The 24,921-nt window shown below is 39.2% G+C and overlaps 5 protein-coding genes across 7 annotated transcripts; 2 read left to right on the top strand and 3 right to left on the bottom strand.

Annotated features, from left to right (window-relative positions):
• Positions 1-108: 108 nt before the first annotated feature.
• LOC140760634 (uncharacterized) lies at positions 109-2,922 on the bottom strand. Its single transcript, XM_073097669.1, has 3 exons — positions 2,672-2,922; positions 724-845; positions 109-613 (listed from the first exon to the last, which is right to left on the bottom strand). The coding sequence occupies exons 1-3, from the start codon at positions 2,802-2,804 to the stop codon at positions 284-286; spliced, it is 585 nt and encodes a 194-aa protein (XP_072953770.1). The 5' UTR covers positions 2,805-2,922; the 3' UTR covers positions 109-283.
• A 1,864-nt stretch (positions 2,923-4,786) lies between these two features.
• On the top strand, positions 4,787-12,298 carry LOC140760627 (pentatricopeptide repeat-containing protein At3g18110, chloroplastic). Of its 3 annotated transcripts, none has more exons than XM_073097660.1 (6): positions 4,788-8,466; positions 8,582-8,782; positions 9,427-9,517; positions 10,198-11,042; positions 11,151-11,309; positions 11,774-12,298. In XM_073097660.1, the coding sequence occupies exons 1-4, from the start codon at positions 4,874-4,876 to the stop codon at positions 10,732-10,734; spliced, it is 4,422 nt and encodes a 1,473-aa protein (XP_072953761.1). In that variant the 5' UTR covers positions 4,788-4,873; the 3' UTR covers positions 10,735-11,042; positions 11,151-11,309; positions 11,774-12,298. The 3 variants fall into 3 exon arrangements, with proteins under 3 accessions (XP_072953762.1, XP_072953761.1, XP_072953760.1); XM_073097659.1 differs by having other exon boundaries at positions 10,198-11,060; positions 11,774-12,297; XM_073097661.1 differs by lacking the exons at positions 11,151-11,309; positions 11,774-12,298 and having other exon boundaries at positions 4,787-8,466; positions 9,435-9,517; positions 10,198-10,255.
• Positions 12,299-12,531: 233 nt separating this feature from the next.
• LOC140760629 (putative pentatricopeptide repeat-containing protein At3g15130) lies at positions 12,532-15,336 on the top strand. Its single transcript, XM_073097664.1, has 2 exons — positions 12,532-12,675; positions 12,887-15,336. Exons 1-2 carry the CDS (start codon positions 12,575-12,577, stop codon positions 14,577-14,579), a joined length of 1,794 nt encoding a protein of 597 aa, XP_072953765.1. The 5' UTR covers positions 12,532-12,574; the 3' UTR covers positions 14,580-15,336.
• Positions 15,337-15,489: 153 nt separating this feature from the next.
• LOC140760631 (probable nucleoredoxin 1) lies at positions 15,490-21,107 on the bottom strand. Its single transcript, XM_073097665.1, has 4 exons — positions 20,964-21,107; positions 17,511-17,993; positions 16,966-17,445; positions 15,490-16,395 (listed from the first exon to the last, which is right to left on the bottom strand). The coding sequence occupies exons 1-4, from the start codon at positions 21,066-21,068 to the stop codon at positions 15,712-15,714; spliced, it is 1,752 nt and encodes a 583-aa protein (XP_072953766.1). The 5' UTR covers positions 21,069-21,107; the 3' UTR covers positions 15,490-15,711.
• Positions 21,108-22,164: 1,057 nt separating this feature from the next.
• Positions 22,165-24,601, bottom strand: LOC140760283 (photosystem I chlorophyll a/b-binding protein 6, chloroplastic). Its single transcript, XM_073097187.1, has 5 exons — positions 24,442-24,601; positions 24,161-24,334; positions 24,041-24,078; positions 23,313-23,827; positions 22,165-22,481 (listed from the first exon to the last, which is right to left on the bottom strand). Exons 1-5 carry the CDS (start codon positions 24,486-24,488, stop codon positions 22,464-22,466), a joined length of 792 nt encoding a protein of 263 aa, XP_072953288.1. The 5' UTR covers positions 24,489-24,601; the 3' UTR covers positions 22,165-22,463.
• Positions 24,602-24,921: the final 320 nt, after the last annotated feature.

Genomic DNA, 24,921 nt, shown 5'->3' with positions numbered 1-24,921 from the left:
ACATTGCATTACTGATTAGGGACTAAGATTATATCACTTTCTATGATCAAAATTCAAAATGCACGCAAACCGGAGAAATTCTATCAATCTGTCTCAGAGGAGAAGAAATTGCTCAGGAAAATTTGTTCAAACCATCATTATCTCATAAATCTCCATCAATTCATCACAGAAAATAAATCCAAATGTTTCTGGATGATATCGCACTAAAATTCAAAGCTAGTACAGAACACTGTGGCTGATGGGAAGAACAAGGCTCGTATAACTTATCAAGTCAAACAATTCGTTAGCTGGCATTGGCAAGGGTGAGATAGTTGATAAATGGTTCTGCACAAGGAGCAAGTGCCTTCAGCTCTTCAATTGTTGCCAAACGGAAGTCCTCAAACTGGAAGCCAGGAGCGCAGGTGCAGCCGACAAGAGAGTAATGCAGCTCTGGATCCCTCTTGCGAGCTTTGACAAGAACACTGCCATTAGATGCAAATGATTCAACGTCCAAGGTTGGGAAAGAACCGAACCACACGTCTGGTGGTACAGTGTACTGGGGCTGGTGGCCAGCTTCTAGATCCGAACCAAGGACAGTCAGCTCCATGTGGCCATCATCATGTAGCTCAAATACCTAGTAGTTTCGATAGGACACAAGACCAGGACTCAGTATTATATGGTACAGTGGCATGTTTATGTATTGGAATCTAAATCAGCTGTGCTCTGATAGTAAGGACTCCTTACTGTGAGCGGCTCTCCCATGTAAAAGTGCCAGGTTTCAGCAGAAGGAATGCGATGGAGGTGCGAGACACTACCTGATGGCAGCAAGAAATAGATAGATGTGCTCACAGCACGATCAACCTTGTCTGCAGAAACTTCAGTTAGATGATGCAATGCACAAACACTGTAATCAGAATTATAGCAACAAGTCTCTTTATAAAAATTCAATAAAATGTATGGGCCTATATATTTTGGGTACATCTGCAGTTATTGCCAGCTTATATAGATCCTGAAAAATTAAACTGAATGTTGTCTAATAGTAGGTGTCAATAACGAATGTTCAAGTAAAAGATGTACTGCATTCACTATCAAGCATCTATTAGAACCAAAAATGAGATAATAAACCATAAATTCTGCATTTTTTGTTGCCAAATTATGCTGATATGTGGCAATGGAGTAGTCCATACCCTTGAGCACTAGAGGAAGCCTGTGCAAAAAGTGAACGTGGAATGATAATTTTCTTGCTGATGAGAAAAAAAAACCCTAAGTTGCTTGAGTATTCATTTCAGGCTTGGGCTTCTTAAAAAAATTTAACCTGACTGAATTGCTAATTTCACTAGTCAGAAGGAGGTCATGTCAAAACTCAAAGAATCAAAATACTAAGGAAAAAAAAAGATATAAATGAGAATGCCATGTAGAAATCAACATAGAAAGGACAATTATGAGATGGAGAAATTAATAGCAGAATTTCAATGAGACTGATTGATATATCTTAACTTAGAAAAGAAGTAAATTAATATTCATTATAAGTAATCTGAATGATATCTTGAAAATCTAAAAGCAGTCCGCAAACAAGACGAAATTGATATGCTGAAGTCAGAGGCTGCAAATGATTTGAGCAGCTCATGAACAGCTCTATCTCAGCTTGCTGAAAGATTGACTGAACTTGGCTTTGTTCTAAGCCAAGCTGAGAATAAATCCTATTATGGAGCAAGATCGAGTAGGCTCCATGTGTGACTTCTATAATTTCTCAGAAAGTCATGTATGAGAGCTCAGATTCAAGATTGTTAAGGTCCTGTAGCAACTCTGTAGAGCCTGAGAAGTCAACCATCTGGCTCAACTAATTTGCTACTAATTGGAGCCCTTGAAGATGAAAATATACATACGTAGTATTAGGCATTTTTCATTTGATAAACTACTATATAAACCAATATAATTGAACCACTGAGAGGTATTATAATTTTGCTGTCAAATGTCATCAAGTCTAAAAAAGTATCAGTAGTTCTTCTTCAATTATGCTCTTTCTCATTTATAAACTTGTCATGGCTACCAATAGGCAACAACTTCATGATCTACAAATATCCAGATATCACTGTTAGCTTGAGTTGTTGCAACTTGTAGACAATTAGAATGACCTTTTTCCCACAGACTTTTTATCCAAACATGCTCTACAAAATCTCAATTTAGTGGTTCCTAATCCTCTATTCTGAGACACCAGGATAAACAAAAAAGGGAACCTAGGAACTGGTTGGAAATACCGGAAATCTATTGGGATACTTGTCTTAATCTTACATGGGTAGTAGGAGGATCTAAATTCTTTCCTTATTATCGGAAGGCTATTAGAAAACATATAACTGCATTCATCCCCAGGAAATTGAGTTAGGCCATTTGGATACCACAACTGACCTTGGGAGAATTAAGAATACCAAGGATTTGCAAGGATTCAACTATACAAATAGTAAGATCTAAAATTTACCAAATTCAATCGGTAAAAACAATAACTAAAATGCAAAAAACCTCCCTCATCTTTGATTCAATAAGTACTTCAAAGAAACCATCATGAGATGCTTAATTCAATACCAAGATGAGCAAATTAAAAATTTTCCTAGAGGCCCATGTCACAGATCTAGAGTACCACACTCTATAAATTAACAAAAAGTTGCGTATGGGGGACGAACAAAGATTAGCTTACAATGAGGTGGGAGCTGGGATTTGGATAGGGTAATGGAGGAGTCCCTAAAAGTCTCCGCATAGAAGCCGCCTTCGGGGTGAGGCTTCAGATCCAGGAGAGATGCAATCTCTGATGACTTCTTAGTCGAACCCATCTGATGATTAGAGATTTGGATGGATCTATCTACTATGATGCGGAAGAAGAGAGAGTAACTACACGAACCAATATAAACCTTCGCGTACGAAATTTCTTTGATACTACCAGCAACAAAGTAAAAGTGGAAGAAGGTAGTCTTTGGACTTTTGTGCAGTCGCGGATGGACGGCGGAAACATAGTCAGGTGGCGACTATAGAGTATTGGATTCGTAAGTGGCCTACGTGGACCAGGGCCCACAGCCCATATTTTGACCTTCTCGCTAAACAAGGTTATGCCACATACTTGGGATAAGAGGGATTTATTGTTATTATTATTATTGTCTAAAGCATCGATTTTAATCAGCTGCAGCAAGGTTAGAGAACTAGTCATGTAGTTTTCATTTTGTACTGGGCTTTTTAGAAAGATGCACGCCAATTTAAATATCCATCAGATTCCCTGTATTGTATTAAACAATGTCATCACATACTTGTTTTTCTCTCGCCTCTGGGAAAGTCAGCTACCGGTGGCAGAGTTGGTGGAAAGGGTGCAATAGCAGACCCAGAGAGAGAGAGAGAGCCTCGGGTTTTGAATTGGCTTTTCGCTTTAGGGATGCCACTAGTTCTAATTATTAGATTTGATGGCCTCACCCAAAGAGAGAGAGAGCCTCGGGCCCTTCTCCCGCAAGCTTAAGACCATTGAGTTGGCTGGAAGTATCCATGGCAAATCAAAGTGGCTCCAATGGTGCGTTTATTTTATTGGAAGGTGGCGTGGAATCGCATCTCGACATTGGCATACCTTAATAACCTCAACCTAGGGGTGAAAGATCGTCGCAGCCTCTGCGAATTGTTTAGAGAAACAAATGACCATCTTCTCTTTACAATATTACAAAGAAGTGTGAAAGAAGGTGGACGAGGAAACTAAATACAAAATGGACCTGGCAGAGCAGGTTAGCTGGAATTGGTTGGAAGTCGGCTGGCACCAAGAAAGAAGGTTAGATCTATAAGCTAAGACTGTGATTGGTACTACACTATGCGGCATTTGGAAGCAGCGAAATAAGGAAGCCTTCGGCGGAGTGGCCACGCAACCACAAGGGGGGCGCGTCGAGCGCTCGAGATGGTGGTTGAGTATGTCAGTAGGGACGATAGGAGGTCGCGTCGACGAACTTCAATTCAGGTCAAGTGACGCAAGGCAAAGGACGACTGGACTAAGCTTAACATAGATGGTGCTTGGTCTATGGCAGATTATGGGGCTCATGGGCTTTACTTGGGAACCTGCTCCGGGTGGCTCAACGCTCATGGCAAAGGGATGCGCGTTAAGACTCGAGTTTTGTCATGCCCTATCGCTCGGCTGTAGGAACGTTAAGGTGGAGATGGAGTCCAAGGTCTTAGTCCAAAGATAGTAAGAGTCCTTGGAAAGTGAAGGGGCTTGTGCTGGAGTGCTTAAATATATTGAAAGGCTTTGATAAGCTTAGAGTTGGCCATATCCACGAGGTAACCAGGTGGCGAATTGGGTCGCAAACTAAGGTATGATAGTTTTTCGTTCTTTTTGGCTGGGGCCTGCTAAGGAGCTCCCCGAAGATCTTTGTAATATCCTCTAATTCTAATTCGATGCTTTGATGACTTCGTCTAAGCGAAAAAACACTTCATAAGTGTAGAGCTTTTAACAAAATAACGGTGCTATCACTTGAGGACTAGTTTACCTTCTTATTGTTATTTTTTGAGACTATACAAAATATAATGTCCTGATTAAAATGCGGACTTTAGAATTTCAAACTAAAAAAAATACTCATATAATATAATAAATCACTCTAACTAATTTACTTTAACATAGAGGTTTTTTACTAAAGAGTGGTGCAACCGCTATCGGAGTAGTTTACTTTATTATTGCTAGTTTATGAGTGAATTGAAAATTTAGGAGTAACTGTAAGTGTAATATTTCCGCTTTTTTTTTTTGGATAAAATAATATTACTACTTTTTCTTATAGAAAAATGAGAAATATCTCTCGCATTACTCAGAGGCTCGCAGCTCCCGCTATCATTCGCCTGCTTCCCTTTTCTTCTGAGTCTCTAAAACCCCGTACTCGTTCCGATGCCTCTAATGGCGCTCGCAAGCCCACTGCTTCCCCTCTCCCCGTTCCCCTCCTCCTCCTCCTCCACTTCCACCTCCACCTCCTCTTTTTACCTCTCCAATCTCCGGCGAGCCGCCGTCACCGTCACCGCCAGCTCCACCACCACCACTTCCTCCTCCACCTCGCCAGACGACCACCCACCAGCCGCCGTCGAATTCCACTACCCCCTCGCCGACCCCTCCATTCGCTGGCCCAATCTCCACCTCCCTCTCTTCTCCCCTCCTCACTTCCCTTCCCCAACTCCATCTCCTTCTCCTCCCCAAGACCCCGGCCCCAACCAAACACTCGAAACCCCGGAAGAGGAAACCGTAGAAAAGGACTCCTTCGAGCCTCTCTCCAGCAAAGACACCCGCACCCGCGCCAAGAAGCTCTCCAAGCTAGCCCTTAAGCGCGCCCGCGACTGGCGTCGCCGCGTCCGCCTCCTATCCGACCGCGTCCTCTCCCTCCCTCCCTCCGCCCTCGTCGCCGACGTCCTCGACCACCGGGACAACTTCCAGATGACCCCTACCGACTTCGCGCTCGTCGTCAAGTGCGTCGGCGAGTCCAGCTGGCGCCGTGCCCTCGAGGTGTTCGAGTGGTTGACTCTCCGCCGGCGCCACGCCCCCGGGCCACGCCTCCTTGCCACGATCCTTGGCGTCCTCGGCCGCTCTCACCAGGACGCACTCGCCGAGGAGGTCTTTGTCCGCGCCAATTCGGACACCGAGCCGTCCGTCCAGGTGTACAATGCGATGATGGGGGTCTATGCCCGGACCGGGCGGTTCACCGAGGTGCAGAAGCTGCTCGCTTCGATGCGTGACCGCAGTCTCGAACCAGACCTTGTAAGCTTTAACACTCTCATCAATGCGAGGGCCAAGTCAGGGAATTTTCCACCTGGCTTGGCCCAGGAACTCCTGCAAGAGGTCCGGCTGTCAGGGCTACGGCCCGACACGATCACTTACAATACTCTCATTAGTGCCTGCTCTCGCAGGTCCAATCTGGAGGACGCTGTGAGGATTTTCGATGACATGGTTGTGTCGCAATGCCAGCCAGATCTTTGGACCTACAATGCGATGGTTTCACTGTATGGGCGGTGCGGGATGGTGGGTGAGGCGGAGAGCCTCTTTGATGAGTTGGGTGAAAAGGGTTTTGCACCAGATGCCGTTACATATAACTCTCTCTTGTATGCCTTTGCGAGAGAAGGGAATGTAGAGAAGGTTGAGAGAGTGTGTGATGAAATGGCCAGGACTGGGTTTAAGAAGGATGAGATAACCTATAATACCATAATCCATATGTATGGGAAACAGGGACGGCTTGATTTGGCACTCAGTTTGTATGATGATATGAAGTCGGAGGGGTGTACACCTGATGCAGTAACCTATACGGTGTTGGTTGATTCATTAGGGAAGGCAGGTAGGATTACTGAGGCAGGTAAAGTGATGACAGAAATGGTGGAGTCAGGGGTGAGGCCGACATTGAGGACTTTCAGCGCATTGATATGTGGGTATGCTAAAGCTGGGATGAGGGTTGAGGCGGAGGGGGCATTTGGTCATATGGTCAGATCCGGCATCAAGCCAGACCATTTGGCTTATTCAGTAATGTTGGATGTCTTGTTGAGATTTGATGAGACAAGGAAGGCAATGGTTCTGTATCGATCTATGATGCAAGATGGCTTCAAGCCGGATGAGGGCCTCTATGAGATAATGCTTGCAAGCCTTGCAAAAGGAAACATGGATGGTAAGATTGATGAGGTTATTAGGGACTTGCAGAATATTTGTCATATGAATCTGCAAGTTATATCTGCTCTCCTCATCAAAGGAGGATGCTTCTTCCATGGGGCTGAGGTGTTGAAAGAGGCTGTTGTTCAAGGCTATGAGCCTGATCGTGAGAACTTGTTATCCATTTTGGATGCTTATGAAGCATCAAACAAGCATGAAGAAGCTCTTTCTTTGCTGGAATATATTCGGAAGTATTCCCCCAATTCACATTGTTTGATATCTGAGTCTTCAATAATGATGCTCTGTAAAAATCAACAGGCAATGGCTGCCATTGAAGAGTATCATAAGATGGGGATGATCAGTTTTGGATCCTTTAGCAGAAACTTTGCCTTGTATGAGTACTTGATCACATGCTGTGAGGAGGGTGGATTCTTCTATGAAGCCTCTCAGTTGTTCTCTGATATGACATTTCTTTGCATCAAGCCCTCAAAAAAGATCTACCAGAGTATGATTAATATGTATTGTAAGATGGACTTCCCAGAAACAGCTCATCATTTGATAGATCGGGCTGTAAAAGATGGTATTGCATTTGATGATCTTTCAGTTTATGTCAGTCTAATTGAGAAGTACGGGAAGTTAAAGCTTTGGCAGAGGGCAGAAAACTTGGTAGGGAAACTAAGACAGCAGTCATCTGTTGACAGAAGAATTTGGAATGCTCTAATATATGCATATGGTGAGAGTGGTCGCTATGAACAGGCAAGAGCAGTCTTTAACATGATGATGAAAAATGGGCCCTCGCCATCTGTTGATTCAGTTAATGGTCTTATGCAAGCATTGATTGTTGATGGGAGGCTTGATGAGTTGTATGTTGTTGTTCAAGAGTTGCAAGATATGGATTTCAAGATAAGCAAAAGCACAATTCTCATAATGCTCGATGCCTTTGCAAGATCAGGGAACATATTTGAGGTTAGGAAAATATACAATGGAATGAAGGCAGCTGGGTATTTGCCAAACATGCATCTCTATAGAAGTATGATTACTTTGCTGTCCCGTGGAAAACGAGTCAGGGACATCGAACTGATGATTTCTGAGATGGAAGAAGCTGGACTAAAGCCAGACATTAGCATATTTAATTCACTACTTAAGATGTATACAGGAATTGGGAATTTTAAGAAGACACTAGAGGTATATCATAGTATCTTAGAAGCTGGTCTGAAAGCTGACCAGGATACTTACAACACCCTAATAGTCATGTACAGTAGAGACCTGAGGCCTGAGGAGGGCTTCACCCTTTTAAATGAGATGCAACAACTGGGCTTAGAGCCGAAGTTAGATTCTTACAAAAGCTTGTTGGTCGCTTGCGGTAAGGAACAATTATGGGAACAAGCCGAAGAGCTCTTCCAGAGTATGCGATCAAAGGGACATGGATTGGACCGGTTTGTCTACCATGTGATGATGAAAATATATAGAAATTCTGGTAACCATTCGAAAGCTGAAAATTTGCTTGTTCTAATGAAGCAGGATGGTGTTGAGCCAACCGTTGCTACTATGCACATGCTTATGGCATCTTATGGGACTGCTGGGCAGCCTCAAGAAGCAGAGAATGTTCTTAATAACCTGAAGGTTACTGGTATGGAACTCACTACATTACCGTACAGTTCTGTTATTGATGCTTACCTGAAGAATGGAGATTATGACCTTGGAATCGTTAAGCTACTTGAGATGAAAAGAGATGGTATAGAACCGGATCATAGAATATGGACATGCTTCATTAGAGCTGCAAGTTTATGTGAGCGAACTGATGAAGCAATTCATCTTCTTAATGCTCTACAAAATACTGGATTTGATCTTCCCGTCAGGTTGAATTTTCTCCATGTTAAGATCTTCAAAAGAATTTCAATATACTTCTTTTGCCATAAATGTGTGTTTGCATTAGTGTGGAAATCAATACTTATAGCCATTTTCATTTTGCAGACTTTTGACTGGAAAAACTGGGTCTCTGATTTTAGAGGTTGATGATTTGCTGGAAAATCTAGTGCCACTGGAAGATAATGCTTCCTTTAATTTTGTCAATGCACTAGAAGACCTCTTTTGGGCATTTGAACGTCGCGCTACTGCTTCATGGCTTTTCCAGCTAGCAATCAAGAGAAGCATATACCGCCATGATGTGTTTCGGTACATCGAATTACCTTTAGTTGCAAGTTTCCACTTTCCACTACTATAATCGATGGGATTTTATCAAGTCAGTTAATGTATTTATCATTTATGTTGCATGGATCAGTTTCATCATGGTAGAGCTTGAGTCTGAAGTGAGAATTACTTGACTTGTAGTGCGAAACTGTGGTTATGGGTTTTTGAATAGAAAAGCATATTTTCTTACGTGGTCATTCTTCTACACAAAGATATGGAAAATTATGATTAAGATGTAAACAAATCTCATCATATCTCTGTTGTCTTGCCTCATTACTGTAACTTAACACCATCTGTTCTACAGCTGGATGAGTAAAAGACATGAGCTAGTCTTAAACTGTTATATGGGCAAGGAGAAGAATCCGTTCCCACTTTCTTGAAGACTTGAGTATAAATGTATTGGATTGACTTGTCACTTTTTAGAATTACAAGGAAGAATTAAGAGAAAGAACAATATAAAGAGATCAAACGGGTAGACTGTTTCCCACATTTTCATTAACCTGTCATTTAACAGTAGGAATTAGAATTGAATGTCTCATCTCATGATAGCCTAGATTTTATATTTTTATTGTTTCATAAAGTGGTCTAACATGTATAATGAATCTTTTGTTGTTCTCCTGATGATTTAGGGTAGCAGATAATGATTGGGGAGCTGATTTTCGCAAGTTGTCTGCTGGTGCTGCACTTGTTGGCCTTACATTGTGGCTTGACCACATGCAAGTAAGTACTTTTATTGTGCGTCAGGGTTCATATTCACTATGTGACACTTCAGCATGAACTCCATTTTCACCATGTTTTTACGTACTCTACATGATCATATAAACCGTTTGATGCCTCAAACAACTGATCCTTCATTAGGAAAATCTCTGCTATAAGGTGAAAATATTTATCAAAATGATATGACAACTGTTTCCTCCAAGTTGTAATATATAGAGCATGGAGTCCTATTTGATAGATTACTGAAATGTTAGGGGATTTATATTTAGCAGCCTCAATGTTAGTGGTAAGAATGGATGATTGCTTTTAAAAGATATCAGTTAGATAACATAAAGACACATCCTCAAATTATTAAATTTTTTAGCATCTTCTTTTGAGGGAATATTTTGTACATATTAGCATGCTAAATAATTTATATAGATCTGCTGCTAGCAAACTTGGTCAACATTTATATGAAGAGCCAATCGTTCTGCCACCATATAGCTGAATGGACGATATGTTCATTGATATGTTTAAATGCTCTTTTCTTTTTCTTTGTACAAGTTTGGTCTGACAAACTGGTCAAAGGGATTCTGGATTCTTCTTGTTTTATTCTTCCTTTTCCTGGAATACTATACATGCATGCTTCCTGAATTCCCTATTACATGATATTGAATTTAAACAAGCTAATTCTGTCGCAACAGGATGCTTCATTGCAGGGATCTCCTGAATCGCCAAAATCTGTTGTTCTGATAACAGGAACAGCAGAATATAATATGGTTTCATTGGACAAAACCCTAAAAGCATACCTTTGGGAGATGGGTTCACCATTTTTGCCATGCAAAACTCGCACAGGAGTCCTTGTGGCAAAAGCACACTCTCTTAGGATGTGGCTGAAGGATTCTACTTTCTGCATGGACCTTGAGTTGAAAGATGCATTAACTCTTCCAGAGACGAATTCAATGAAGCTCACCGAGGGATATTTCATGAGATCTGGTCTAGTTCCAGCATTTAAGGATATACATGAACGACTGGGGCAGGTAAGACCAAAGAAGTTTGCTAGGTTGGTTTTATTATCCGAAGGGACCAGAGACAAGGTCATCAAAGCTGACATAGAAGGTAGGAAAGAAAAGCTAGAGAAAATGAAGAACAAGGGTCCTGTCAGGGCAAGGAAGCCAACAAGATTGCGCACAGGAAAATTTATGAGACGGCAGCATAAAGCACAGTCAACATCAAAGTAGTTCAACTTGTTTTGCTTGTATGTGTTTTCAGGAAAACTTCACCACCAATTACATCATGCTTCATCCATATGCCTTGTCAGCCTTGATAAATGAAACTGAGAAAGTGAGAAGTACTTCAGGGGATTGATGACATTTCATCCTTCATTGAGCAGTTATCCATTATTAATTGGAAGTGAAGCAAGAAATGCACTCCTAACAGATGGAGATAGATTTATGCCAAGATCAGTTGAAAAAAAAGAAGAAACTTTACCAGGGCACCGTATTGATTCTTTTCATCTTTTCTTCTGGCTGACTATTTTGAATGACAGGTGAGATAGTTTCAAATGGTAAGTGAACATAAATTAAAATGCAATAATTTGTTGCTACAATTTGATAATTGGTGTTTTACATGATGGTTAAAAAACTTTATATGACAGATGGCTATTTCTTCTCTTGGTGTGGATAAAGTGGTTGTCAATACTTCTGTAAATTCATAAAGGCAATGAGGTACCGTGGATTGACAGATGAGCTGCTAGAAGCACAAATTATCCTCAATTGAGTGGCGGGATTGCGTCTAAAGAGATGAGGATAACAAGGTTAGAGACATTTCTCCAGCATGTTTCAAATCCTGTTTATCCAACAATGGGACTGACAGAATCATCCTAAATATAGTGATTTATTTGGTTCTTTAATTTAAGTTGGAAGACCAATTATAGAATGTTTTTAACAAAGTTTTGCTATTGACTATTAAGAGCTGGAAGGAGTTTTTGAATTTTGCAATAGTATGATTTTTTTCTTGTTCTCAAAGAGTATCTTTAGGCCTCAGTCTTTTTACTGATCATTATTTAAGTTGCCATGGAAAGGATGGTCGTGGGCCTCAGATATTCCATGTGAAAATATAATTGTAGAAGTTGCAGAGGACCAGAGTATATGCTGAAAAACATTAGACATGCCAAAAATATTTAGTATGCTTAGCTATAGTCACTTGTAAATCTGTATATGCTGATCCCCAGCAGTATATTTGATACCTAGATATCTTCCATGTTTTTCCTTTTTGCAGGTTCGATGATTAGGGTTGATCGAAGCCTTCTAGTCATGCAGAAGAATCCAAATTGGAATCTGCTTAGCATACTAATTCTCTGGAGACAATATGCAACTATTTCTTTGGCCCTCTACTGAAGTACTTCCTTCCAAACTTGGAAAAGACTGCCTATATCAGCTTAAGAAAAAGCTAAAGCTTGTCTGGATTGATGGCAAAAGAGTATTTGCACCTTGATATTCCCACTTTATAAGGTGTTGTTATCACCATGTCTATGGATATATCTGTATGCTTTTGCAGAACTTCTGAACAATGATATTAATTCAATAAAAACTTCACATCCTGTGCAACTGCATTTGCTTCTTTTTTTCCCCCCTTTCCGAGAGAAAGAAGTGAAACTCATGGCGTCCCAGTTTAGCCGTGAATCTTTTACATGGAAGCGGGTAACTCAGGCAACTACATTTATTGACGCAGTTATTAGAAAAATTATGGTCCTTATTATTCTGTAAAGCTCGCTTTATTCAGAATGTTTGGAATTTGGTTTTAATACTTGCTGATTTGCTTGTACACTTATTATGAAGCACTTCTGGGGTCATCACTATAGTCTCTTTCTTCTAATGGTTGAATTATACTTGTCCACAATAGAAGTCACTGAGTTCGATTTTCTGATATTGGGCATGATATTACTGATTTGTTCATGACGTATGATTCATTGTGGTTTATTTCTTGGGAGGGATATTAAAAATTGAGATGTGGTTAGCTTTTTTATTTAGCATATGATTAATCCATGGGGGTTAAAAGAAAAGGCTGTTTTCCATATACATGTTTATAACTTCATATGCAGTAATCCAATCAATGGTCCACGTTGCCCAAATGGTGCACAGTGACAATTCGTTGATCGAGAAGCATGTACTTATAATCAGGTGAGAGTTCCAATCTTTCCGCTGGTTATTAATGCATGCTCTAGTTTTCGAATAACTTGATCCAAGGGACGTCATAGGACTAGAGGTGTAATAGAACTTCGAATAACTGCTCCAATCCATTCGACCAATACGCTATCGATATGCATCCATCGTTCTACGTCTCCTTCCTCAAACCGCGCCACCTCAACCAACCTCTTAAATTTCTCTGCAGTAGCGCCATCCCATTCGACGACCTCCACCACTTGTCCGCCTTCTTGGATACGGCCACCGATAAGCACGATTCTCGAGGCGGTGGCGCCGCCCACGCTCGCCTCCTAAAGCTCCACTTCTTTAACGGTAACTCCTCTCTTTGGAACAAGCTCCTCAACCTCTACTCGCGTTGTGGTCTCCGTCCTATCGTCCTCAACATGTTCGACACAATGCCAAATAGAGACATTGTTTCTTATAACACAGTGATCTCGTCTCAGCCCCGCAGTGACAGTGGCGCTTTTGATGCTATGCGTCTCTATGCTCGCTTGCTCCATGAAGATTTGCAGCCCAACCACATCACCTTCTCCGCTTTGCTCGCTGCTTCTCATGGCATTGTGTGTCCTCAATTCGTGGAGCAAATTCATGCCCAGTCACTAAAACTCGGGCTGAATTTAAATGGGTTTGTGGGTAGTGCGATTGTGAATGCATATGAGAAGTGTAGAGGGATGGAAGAGGCGATCCATGCATTCGAGGAGATTGTTGACTTGGACTCTGTTTGTTGGAATGTGATGATCGACGTCTGCGCTCGAAGAGGGAGCAAATCACACATAGCGGAGGTCTTTTCTCAAATGCGGAAGGAGGGTGGAGGTAGCTTCGATTGTTTCACTTTGACAAGTGTCTTGAAGACGTGCTTGGAGAAAGGAGAATTGTACCTGGGAATGCAGCTTCATGGATGTGCTTGGAAGGCTGGTTTGGAATCAGAAGCACCCACTGGGAATGCTCTTATCACCATGTATTTAAATTGTGGAGAAGGGATGAGTTCTGCAATTGAAGTCTTTAGGAGGATCTTGAAACCGAACATAATCTCTTGGACTGCGATGATTTCTGGGTTGATGCAAAATGGGCTAGCAGCAGAAGCTGCAGGCTTCTATAAAGAAATGGTGAATGCAGGTGAAATGGAGAATGACTTTTGCTTCACTAGTTTGCTCCCTGTGTCCGGTATGCTTGCGAGCCTTGAGCATGGAAGAATGGTTCATTGTAGGATTCAAAAGTCAGCGTTTTGTTCTGATGTAATGGTGGGGAATGCTCTTATAGATATGTACTTCAAATGCGGTAGCCTGGAAGATGGCCAGCTAGCATTTGAGACAATGACAAAGCATGATACAGTGTCATGGACAATAATGATTCTTGGATTCGGCCAACATGGTGAGGGAGATAAGGCACTTGAAATCTTTAGAGCAATGAAAACTGGAGGATTTATACCGGATAGTGTTACTTTCCTTGCAATTCTATCTGCTTGCAGTCATGGAGGTCTTGTCCATGAAGGTCTTAGGATTTTCCACTCCATGGTTGATCGGTACAAAATTAAGCCAAAGAGAGAACATTGTGCTTGTATAGTCGATTTGTTGGGTCGTGCTGGGAGGCTGAAAGAAGCTGAATCATTTATAGGAAAGATGGAGATAGGAATGGATCCATTAGCTTGGGAAGCTCTTCTTGGAGCTTGTGGGATGCATGGAGAGATGGAGTTGGGACAGAGATCAGCAGAGAAAATAATGGTATTGGAACCACAAAAGGATGGACCATATGTGTTGTTATCTAATATGTATGCGGAACGAAGAAGGTGGCAAGAAAAGGAGAATTTAAGAGAGAGGCTTGATTCTAGTAGGTCGAGAAAGGATGCTGCTCGCAGCTGGTTTCCAGATCTAAGAGCATAAAAGAGGATGCCAAAACTTTTATTATTAGTTCAATCAATCAGAAATTGAGCAGTCAGTACTAAGATCCTATCTGGAAAAAGTTACTCCAGATATTGACAGTTTAAATAACGAAGATTGGAATTTTCTTGATGAAGCTCGAAGTACAATTTCCTTTATTACCTTCTTTCAGCCAATGTAACTGAAATTGGACGTGCTTACCAAGTACAAGATAGCTCTTCAAAAATGCAAGAGGAGTTCTGAGCAAGATAGCTCATCACCATGGAAGGCATTAGTTTGCTTAATGGATGCAGTGCACACTTTTTGGTTCCAGCCGAGAAGGAAGATGTTGTCAGGGAGGAAAATATTTGAAACGTTCTGTTTCTGTCAGCATACTCTCTGAGGAAGAGGTCTTTAGAGTTGGGTGGAAGCAGCCATGCTCGAATATCTGGGACGGAGTTGGAAAACTGGCCATGGATGTCATCTGAACACCAAAGAAAAATGCTACAACAAAACTTTTGTTTTAGAGCATGATAAAATGCTACTGTAAATTGAATTGAAGAAAAATTTCAGCTGTAATGATTTGTCTGAGTTCAAAGATCGAACGTGAATGTAAAGTTAGCTGACAAATTTTTTTTTTCTTCCATATGTTACAATTCAAATGGGAAATTGGGAATCTAAGACAGTGTACTGAGTAGCATTTTCAGAAAGAAAATAGTATGCAGGACAAGCAATTTATTGAGCTCATAAGTTTTATATCAATTTGCTATACAGTTAGGCTTGCATACACCCAAATATGCATGTGCAAGATAATAGTCATAGTCAGCAGTGAACTCCATATATTGATCAGACTCTGTTGGGTAAGCAAGATATTCACGACTATCCATAACTATATTTTCGTAACTACTGAGTAAGCTCTATGAAATACTATAACTGGTAGAACAAGAATTAAACTCAAGGCAACCTGAGCAAATTGACTGTACTTACATCATTTTCCTTCAAGGTTGTATCACTATATAAATATTTCCAATGATTACCGGAGCAATATCTTCCATCACAGATTTCAAACTGGCAAGCAAATACCATTGTTTTGCACAATACAGAGGTTTATTTCATATTCTCATGCAAACATAATCTATAAACACAGAACAAGCCTTTAAGCTTTATAGCACACTTCCCCATCACAAACATAACCTTCCTTGCCACTCTCTGCCTGTTCTTCTCCATGATTCTCACCATCAACAGAATCATCCTTCTCTGTGTCTTCCTCTAGCGCGCACTTGGGATGCAGGCAAAAGTCGCATTCTTCGCAATAGAAGGACCACATCTTCCCCTCTTGCTTGCATCCATCGCACTCGTACTCCCTAAGGCGGGTTAACACCAGCTCATGTTCTGCATGCAGTGCATGTTCCACCTTCTCAGGCCACCCCTTTGCCATCTCGTTGATCTCTGCTTCCAGCTCCTTTATTCTATCCTCGGTGAAAGGATATGCATCAGCCCCATGCATCATGACCAGCTCTCTTGCTTCTGTGGTGACTGTCTTTCCAGTTGGAGCAATGGCCACAAGGGACGGGATGCCAGAAATCTTAAATCTGCGGCTCAGTGTCTTCTTTCTTTCGTCACCGAAGGGAAGTGCTAACCATGGCATTTCTGAAAAGAAGTCATTGAAAGAGCTCTGGTCACTATCACTAGAGACAAAGATCACCTCAAAGGCTCCATTCTTTTCCTTGATCTTGTGATATGCTTCAATAAACTTGGGCAGGAATGCTCGGCATGGAGGACACCATTGTGCTGAGAAGTAGATGAGAATATTCTTCCCAACAAGCTCTGAGACAGGCATCTAAGCAACGAACAATTTGACTAGTTTGTCAGTTTATTACGTTGCAAGATTAACTTAAAGTAACTTTACATACTATACCCATGTAAAGGAGATCATGAGATAGTTAAAGAATACCAGACCATGACCGACTAGCTCTGAGGATCCAATGCATTGATTTATACAACAAAGAGAAAAAAGAATCGGAATCATAACTATGTAGTGTCATCTGAATCTATCTAAAGAGATGTCCTAGCCATAGGCTTCTCTTCCTTTACTGTCAAAATGGCAACACTAAATTAGGAGATAAGTTCAACAGAGAAAGAAGTGCAGAGCCTAATTAGTATTATGCATCCCTCAGGATTGATACAAATAAAAAAGCATCACTGATAATAGAGTTTTGCTTAATACTCTAATCGCATCACAAATAGCTCATTCTGTTGGACGAAATTAAACTTATAGTATATTCTTCTGTCAATGTTTAACTATATATCGATGGAGAATTTAAAGTATTGCAAGTCATTGACAATTTAACCTTGAGGCAAAATAAATATAAGCGAAGAAATCAGCATTAAAACGGTCCATATTTCATACCTTGACATCACCCTTCCCAATGACATAGTTCTTTTCCCCAGTAACAAGTAGTGACTCCAGCGTTTGGGCTTCCATTCTTGCCTTCTCTCTCTGCTCAAGTTCCTCCAACTTCTCTTGAGTGAACGGGTATGTTTCGACTCCATGCTCCTCTACAAGTTCAGCTGCATTGCCATGAAGGGTCTTCCCATCAGAGCCTAAGATGACGAGTGTTGGAACTCCCCTAAGCTCAAAATAGCGAACTAGCCTATCAACAGTCTCATCCTTGAAAGGGATGGAGAGCCATGGCATGACCTGGAATGCCTGATCATAAGATGACTGGTCATCATCTAAGGGGACCAGAACAACCTCAAAGCTCTCTCCTTTTTCCTTCAGCTTCTTATACATGTCAGAAAGTTGTGGTGTAAATTCATGGCATGACCTGAAAGAGCTTACATGGAAGTACAGTGCAACAACCTCTCCTTCCAATTCAGATATAGGTACCTGTTACCAAAAAGGAGGTAAGATTAAAGTTCCAAAAGTGATAACGGAAGGTATAAGACAGGTACCTTTTTTCCAGTATTTGAGACTACAAATTCACGGGAAGGTGAAGTCAGCACACTACGAAGAGTTTGATTCTTCTTAGCTGCCTCTTCCTCCTCTTTCAATGATGCAATCTTCGCAGGTGTGAAAGGATACCCCTCTGATCCGTAGTTCCTCACAAATTCTACAGCATCATCTGTAACAACCATGCCGCTCTCATCAAGAATCACAAGAGTTGGTATCCCATTCACCTCGAAAAGATCATTAAGGTGGTCTCGAGTTTTATTGTCTGAGAAGGGGATGGCAAGCCATGGCATACTGGAAAAGTATGTATTAAATAACTCTTCAGACTGATCAGCTGAGACAAACACAACCTCAAAGTTGCTACCCTTAGATGATAGTTCATTGTAAACCTTGACCAGCTTCGGGGTGAACCGGTGGCAAGGCCCACACCACGAGGCTGAAAAGTAGAGACCAACAATTTTACCATCGAGACTACTGACATTCACCTGCAAATTGTGTTCTTCAAGAGCTTATTCATATATCACTTCTCATTAATTCACTAACCAATCAAACAAAAAGCTAATGCTGATAGAACTATGGGAGAACCATCAAGGAAGTTCATGACATAAGCTGATAATCTCAAGCTATGCTCCAGAAATATATGATAGGTTACGAGAAAAGGAAAAGCGAGTTTGTATAATATCATGCTACTGATGCATACTCCACAAGTTACATCCACTGACCACAATTCATAGCTTGGGTTTGTTTCTTATGACAAGTACTGAAACTTTGTAAATCTGTTTTACTACCTGTTTCAGTTACTGTGTGAAGCTTAAATGAGTTGTTAATAAATAATAATCCAAAGGCAAACAAATATTCCACTTACTGACTGGTTAGACTCCTACACGGTTGTATATATGTTCATTTTATCTAGTCTAGAGGCAGGCACTACTACTGAGTTTTGGTTATCAACTCTGCTACTGGAACCATTGAACTTCTAATGTATAATTTTCTGTAGCTGTAACCTTGATGTATGGTTTGCATAGCATGAAACTCATTGTTGATCAGGATGTTTCATCAATCTTTTAACTGTGTCCATGTTTAAGCTAAAAAATTAAGCCTGCAAATCATGGACAATTTATCAAACATCAACATTCACTTATGGCTGTTTAACATGTGAGTTGATCAATGAAGTGATAAACAATTCAACAGTAGCAGCTGATTAACATGACAAAACAAAAATTGAATATGATTCCAGGGTGGTCTATCAAATCTAATGTTAGTCTGCAACAGCAAAACAATTTATCATCAAACCATCACATTAAGCTCACATCATAAACAAATCTGTTACCCTTTCATGTTTTGTTCTTTTCCTACACCCTCAACACCAACATGCAAACCCTCACACCACCCCCCTCCTATAAAGGTTTGGGAATTTCCTTGTTTTTACTTTCAAGTCATCTTCTATTCATCATAGATTCATATCCATCCTCTGCTGCTGGGTACATCACAACTATGATGATCTTAGCATCTTTTCACTCTTTTTTTTAACATAGCATCTGCTACTGTGCTTAAGAAAAACTAAATTCATTTCCTGTATCCTTTCTGCACAAATATTAACAGACAAGTTTTTACTCACAACTCCTCTCACAACACTAGGATTGCAGCGTCATTTATGATTACATTCTCCACAAAGAAAAGAAAGGAATTACCATTAAAATTTCTTTATCCTTTCTGCACAAAATGACAGCATCAAATCCCAATTTGTAGCTTTCCGTTAATCATGCTCAGGAACTTCATTGAGTACATAGAAACAAATATTGAATTGCTAGACTGGATCACTTTCTGATTGTTCAGGCTTTTGTTGGATATGGATTTAGATGTCTATTCGACTGGGATATTAATATGGAGACATACTCTGATATTCTTATCTGAATCTGGATCTGTGTATCCATATAGATAACAATTATAATAGCATAATAAAATGCACTATTTTTCCTGCCTCATATGATTCCATTATGCTTATATTCAAAGAAATATTATATCAATGTAAGGCCATAAAAAGTTGCACGAAAAAATTGTGGGCAATATCCATTGTTGCGTTCAGCATCCAATTCCAGATTAATGTTAGAAATCTGGATGCAAATTCGAATTCTCACTATATCTGAATCTGATTCTGATTCCTTTGGTGTTTCAAATATAAAGTTAATTGATAGCAGAACTATTGGTATCAAAGTTGGTAGTGCATATCTATTCCATGTCGTATGTTTTAAATCTAAAGCCAGTTTTTATATTCGGTACTGGTTCCAAAATCACATGGGCATATTAGTTAAGAAGATTTGATTACATGTGCATAACTTCCAAATTACATATTATTTTCTTCCATTAAGATTTCTCTCTTATAAATATGATTGTGAGAGATATAATTATACCTTAATTATAGGAGATATCATTTAATGCTAAATAATTCAAATTTGATTTTTTGAAAATAGACTTCAATGACTTCAATTTAAATATGATTCTAAGTCAATCTTAAACTAACGAGAGATATATGTAAATAATTAAAAATAATCCAAGAGATAAAATTTAAATAAACTTTTATTAAGTTAATTATAAAAAGATATCAATACCCTTATTCTGATAAATTATTAAAATAATATAATTATCAAAAAATAATATGCAAGGTAATATATTTAAAAAATAATAATTACATATTGAAATAATAATATCTTTTTAATTTTTTGCATTCCTATTGTATACTTAAAAATCTAAGCCGTTAGATATTCATCAAACTGATTGATAAATAATTTACAAAAGAAGCGCTCAATAATAAAATATGAAAAAAAAAGTGTTTTGCATATATATATATATATATATAATCCCCTTATCTATAGATATCCTTTAAAACACACGTATTTTTTTTGTTTTTTACATAGATCCCCCTACTTTCTTTATTAATGACTAAATCACGAGAAAAGACGAAGATGTCCAGGTTGCGAGTAATTAATGCAAAAAAGAACAACTAAAATTTTTATTTTTTTTAAGGCATAGAAGACCAAAAAGAAATCAATTTGTATCGTGTACAAGAGAACCGCTTTTTTGATTTCTTGGTTGATTATATTTTATAATACTGAATTTATTAAATATATGTTTGGTTTATTATATTTTATAATAATATATTTAGTAAATAAGTATTTAGTTATTGTATTTTATAATATTATAATTATAAAGATTTAATTATATTTTTTAAAATTAAAAGACTGTAGCTATATTCTCAACTAAAGAAAATCAAATTTTAGTTAAAATAAAAAAAGATACAGTCTTTTGGCATCTACTTAGATCAAATAGTTTTTTAAAATATAATTTTTTAAATTTAATACTCCAAATTAAATAATATATTTTAGATTAAGCATTGCATTTATAAAAACCTCGGACCAAGAGCCCCTAAATTAAAATTAAAATAGAGAAAATGGCACCTGATCGCCACTGGTACGGACGAGGAAATCTCGTCCTTCCGTGGAGAGCAACGCTTTCACCTCGTGGGTCGCCCCGCCGTTATCGGCTCCCTCAGCTTCCGCCATCTCTCTCTCTCTCTCTCTCTCTCTCTCGCTCTCAGCTTCTCTGTCTTTGTGAACACGAAAGGGAGTTGGTTTTATAGATAGCGGAGATAACGCCGTTAACATCGCGGTTAACTTTATTTTTCTTTTCTTTATATATTAGCTTTACTCTTTAATAATTTGTGACAATTCAGACGAGGATAATATATTGGCACCGACCGAATCTTCCAAGTATTGTTTAATTATCTAGAGCTTGTTGACTATGACGAAGGGCAAGCCTTTCTCTTTATATATATTAGAAATCATTCTTATTTTCTTTTATTTCTATTAAAAGGGATTATATCGTTCTCTAATAAATAGATTAAATAATTAGACTAATCGATGTCAACCTAAATATTGTAAAAGAAAATAAACCCATTGACCGAGTGACGGTGGGTGCTGACACGCCAAACGTTGCAGCTTCCGACGTCAGAAGTGCGACGGTAATCAAAAGCAACGTCGTCTACATCTTCCTTCGAGACGAATCCAACCAATTAAATATTTTATATCCAGTTGATGCTCTTTATTTTGTCCGTTAGTGTCGGCTACCCCTCGGGTGGTCTTTATTTATTTATTCGGCTTAACTATATTTTATTCTTTTATATTCTCTTTTTTTATCGTTCATGCGTTTAATGAATACGTATAAGCCGAACAAGAATTAAACACTAGGCCATTAAACTAGTAATTAATTTTATCTATAATAATTAATTAGAGTTGAGAGCAATAAGGAACTACGTATCAATAAGATAGAGTAGGAAATGGTAAAGATGACAATAAATCCAATTTAAAGTCGGGAGAAAACTCGACCAAACTGTTCTTCTACAAGCTGTATCTTTGCTATCATGTGAAATGGCAAGAAAAAGAGGAGACTTTCTAAAGAAACTTGAAGAGAATAATAATTGGAATGGAAGAGAAGAGGAGGAAGAAGAAAGGGATAGCTATATGAAAATAATGGCCCTTTACTATCATGAAACTAGTAGATGTAGTATCGTGGAGACTGGAGTATAAACTGGTATGAAAGCTAGCAGTCATGAAACAAGTAACTATCTTGAAATATATGATAATGAACTCACACCATAGATAAATACATATAATTATCTTTTGAAATGATTTATAGCTTTAGTTTGTGACATAACACTTCAAGAAGGTAGTAAAGCAAGCTATGGGGAGCTTCCAGTTGCACTCTACTTCAAAGTAAGAATGTTCAAAGGCGAGCTGAGATTCTTTTCCAGTGAGTAGCTCGTGACATATAGAATGTACTCAGTCCAGGTCAGTGGAAAATGAAATCTCTGTCACTGATTTCAATTCAATTGGCTGACTTCAAGACACTTTTCCTGCTCTTAATGTTTTCAGTGTCAGCATTACTGAGTCTGAATGTATCTAGTGAGATGAGAATGCCTGCATTACAAAGTTAGGATACAGGAGCCAGTTAATCTCAAATGTCTGAATACTCATTTCTAATGGAATCGAAATGATCTAAAAAATCAATTGATAAAAGTTGCTTCTATTTTCTCAACAACCAAAAAGGTTGCTTCTAAATACGACCAACTACAAATTTAGCGAGAAGTTATATTCATATTGCAAACAAGAAAGCCTTTTGCTTTACCAGCTTAACTTCTCTTCTTTTATTTGTAAGATGGACATGGACAAGCTCAGAAAATGAGGCACAAAAGAAATAAGCTACTTCACAATATCTTGCAATATCTGTACTAATGATTTTCAGTTGAATCTTCATTTGGATGTATCTTTATTGCAGAAGCTCGTTAGAAATTCTCTCTTCTCTAAACTATGTCGCATGTCCAGAGTACTTTATGAGGAGGCCACTACTATGGAGACTAAACTGAAATCAAGAATGTAGACCTAAATAATGAACAAATGAATGTATGAATGATTACTAGAATGAGAACCTCTTATTCAAGAAGTACTAATTTACTAAAATAGATCTTGCAGATTATAGTCTACAAGGAGTAGAAATTTCTTAGATCTAGTCACCAAAGTATTAACTAAACTCATGTCACATAACTCATTTGCAGAGGCTAGGAAAGATTTCTGTTGAGCTTCCTCCCCTATTTCTATTTGATTCTAACCTCTCTTTCTTGGTTCCAATATCACTTTCACAATCTTTAATTGAAATCAACATATGAAACTATAAGCGCATAGTGTTCCAATATCACTTAGGTAACAGTACTTCATTCAGAAGGAATTTATAACAGAGAATTCCAGACTTACCGAAAAAATATTGCAATGCCCTGGATCAGCCAAGTGAGCCATCAAGTTCTCAAGTGGACCTTCTCCAGTGTAAATAGCCTGAAAACAAAACCCCACAAATGCTAACATAGCTAATCTTCCATTCTTGATTTCCTTTGTTCTCAGCACCATTACCGGCTCTGGTGATCCGCGGCCCCACATCATGAAATCAAACCACAATCCTCCTGGATATCCTACATCTGGCTTCGGGTTTTTCCGGTTCGGAAATTTGGGCTCAATGTCGAGGCAACCGGGGTTCATGTAGTCTGCCCATCTCCTCCCCTCAGCCCATCCCATGAGAACCATTTGAACTACAAACAGTGTCACTGGGTCTGCAAAGTACTGCTGTGCCCCAGCTTCATACCATGAGAAGTTATCCATAAACCCTAGCTTTTCGAGGCATTCTGGGATGAGAATTCCAGCCACAGCAAGCATGGCCCATCTACTATGCATCAGTTCCGCCTGAGCAAACCATCGTAGTGACTCTGGGTCGGATCCTATTAGATAACCAATTTATCCAAAAGATTAAACTTTAAAGTAATAGACCAACAATTACCTCAGGAGCATATTAGATTGCGAATTCACGTAAAATTTTAAGCCATTAGTATGTATGTAACGTCTTGAAGAGATATGAAAAAATTCCAGATTATCTGGGCTATGGTTATTGCATTGAGCACAGTCACATAACACACAGAGATTTAATTACTTACCTAATCCAAGAGGATCGAAACCGAAATCTCCAGGAAGACTACAAGATGAAGCAGGAGTGAAGGCATTCACCATCTTAAGAGGTGAGATTAACCAACAAATTTAGTGTAGTCATATGTTACCTTCCATCAAGCCACGCAGGAGGAGAGCTCCCAGGGAACCAGAGAGGTCTATCTGGAGGCAGTGGCTGGCAAACACTGGACACACCTTTAGTTGCTCCTACTTGGGTCTTTAGCTTACAAGAGGTAGTAGCTACTTTTGATAGTGGATTTGAGGATTCCACCCTTGGTTTCAGACTTTCCATTTAATAACAAGGTTTGGACAATGAAAGAAACTAGATGAGCTCAGGCATGGACAGTTTAAACTAGTATAGAAAATTGAAGACAGAGGATGAACTCCATACCTGGATTTGGGACTACAAAGTGCAAAGGAACCAAGAGCCAGCGCCATGGCAAAGAGTGATGCAGCTGCTGAATCGAATAAAGTTGGAGGGCTTTATCTACTAGCAGTTAGTGTGGAAGGCATGCCATTGATGGATAGGAAGCTGATGAGTGGTTGCCATGTGGCAGTTTATCTGGGCTTCATATGCCAAGGCTTGAGCAAGTCCTTGTGGGCCTTTTGGCCTATGCTTTCCAACAGAAGACGAGTTTATTTAACTTATAATTAGCTCTCAGGCAGTGTTAACTTTTTCTTGTCTATTTTTTATTAGCCTTGTGATCTGTAAAAATAAAACTATAATTTAGCTCTCATTAATCTAAATCAAGCACAATCTATAAGAGCCAAAGAGTAAAATATTAAAATCACTTTTTTTTTTAAAAAAAAATTTAGAATAGTCAGTGAATTTATATGGTATCAAAGCAATTCATAAATTTAAAGTTTACGA

The sequence above is a fragment of the Typha angustifolia genome, chromosome 5 (genome assembly GCF_048772165.1).
Source record: "Typha angustifolia cultivar Huaian chromosome 5, ASM4877216v1, whole genome shotgun sequence".
Lineage (NCBI taxonomy): Eukaryota > Viridiplantae > Streptophyta > Magnoliopsida > Poales > Typhaceae > Typha > Typha angustifolia.
This window is presented reverse-complemented; position numbering and strand designations above follow the sequence as displayed.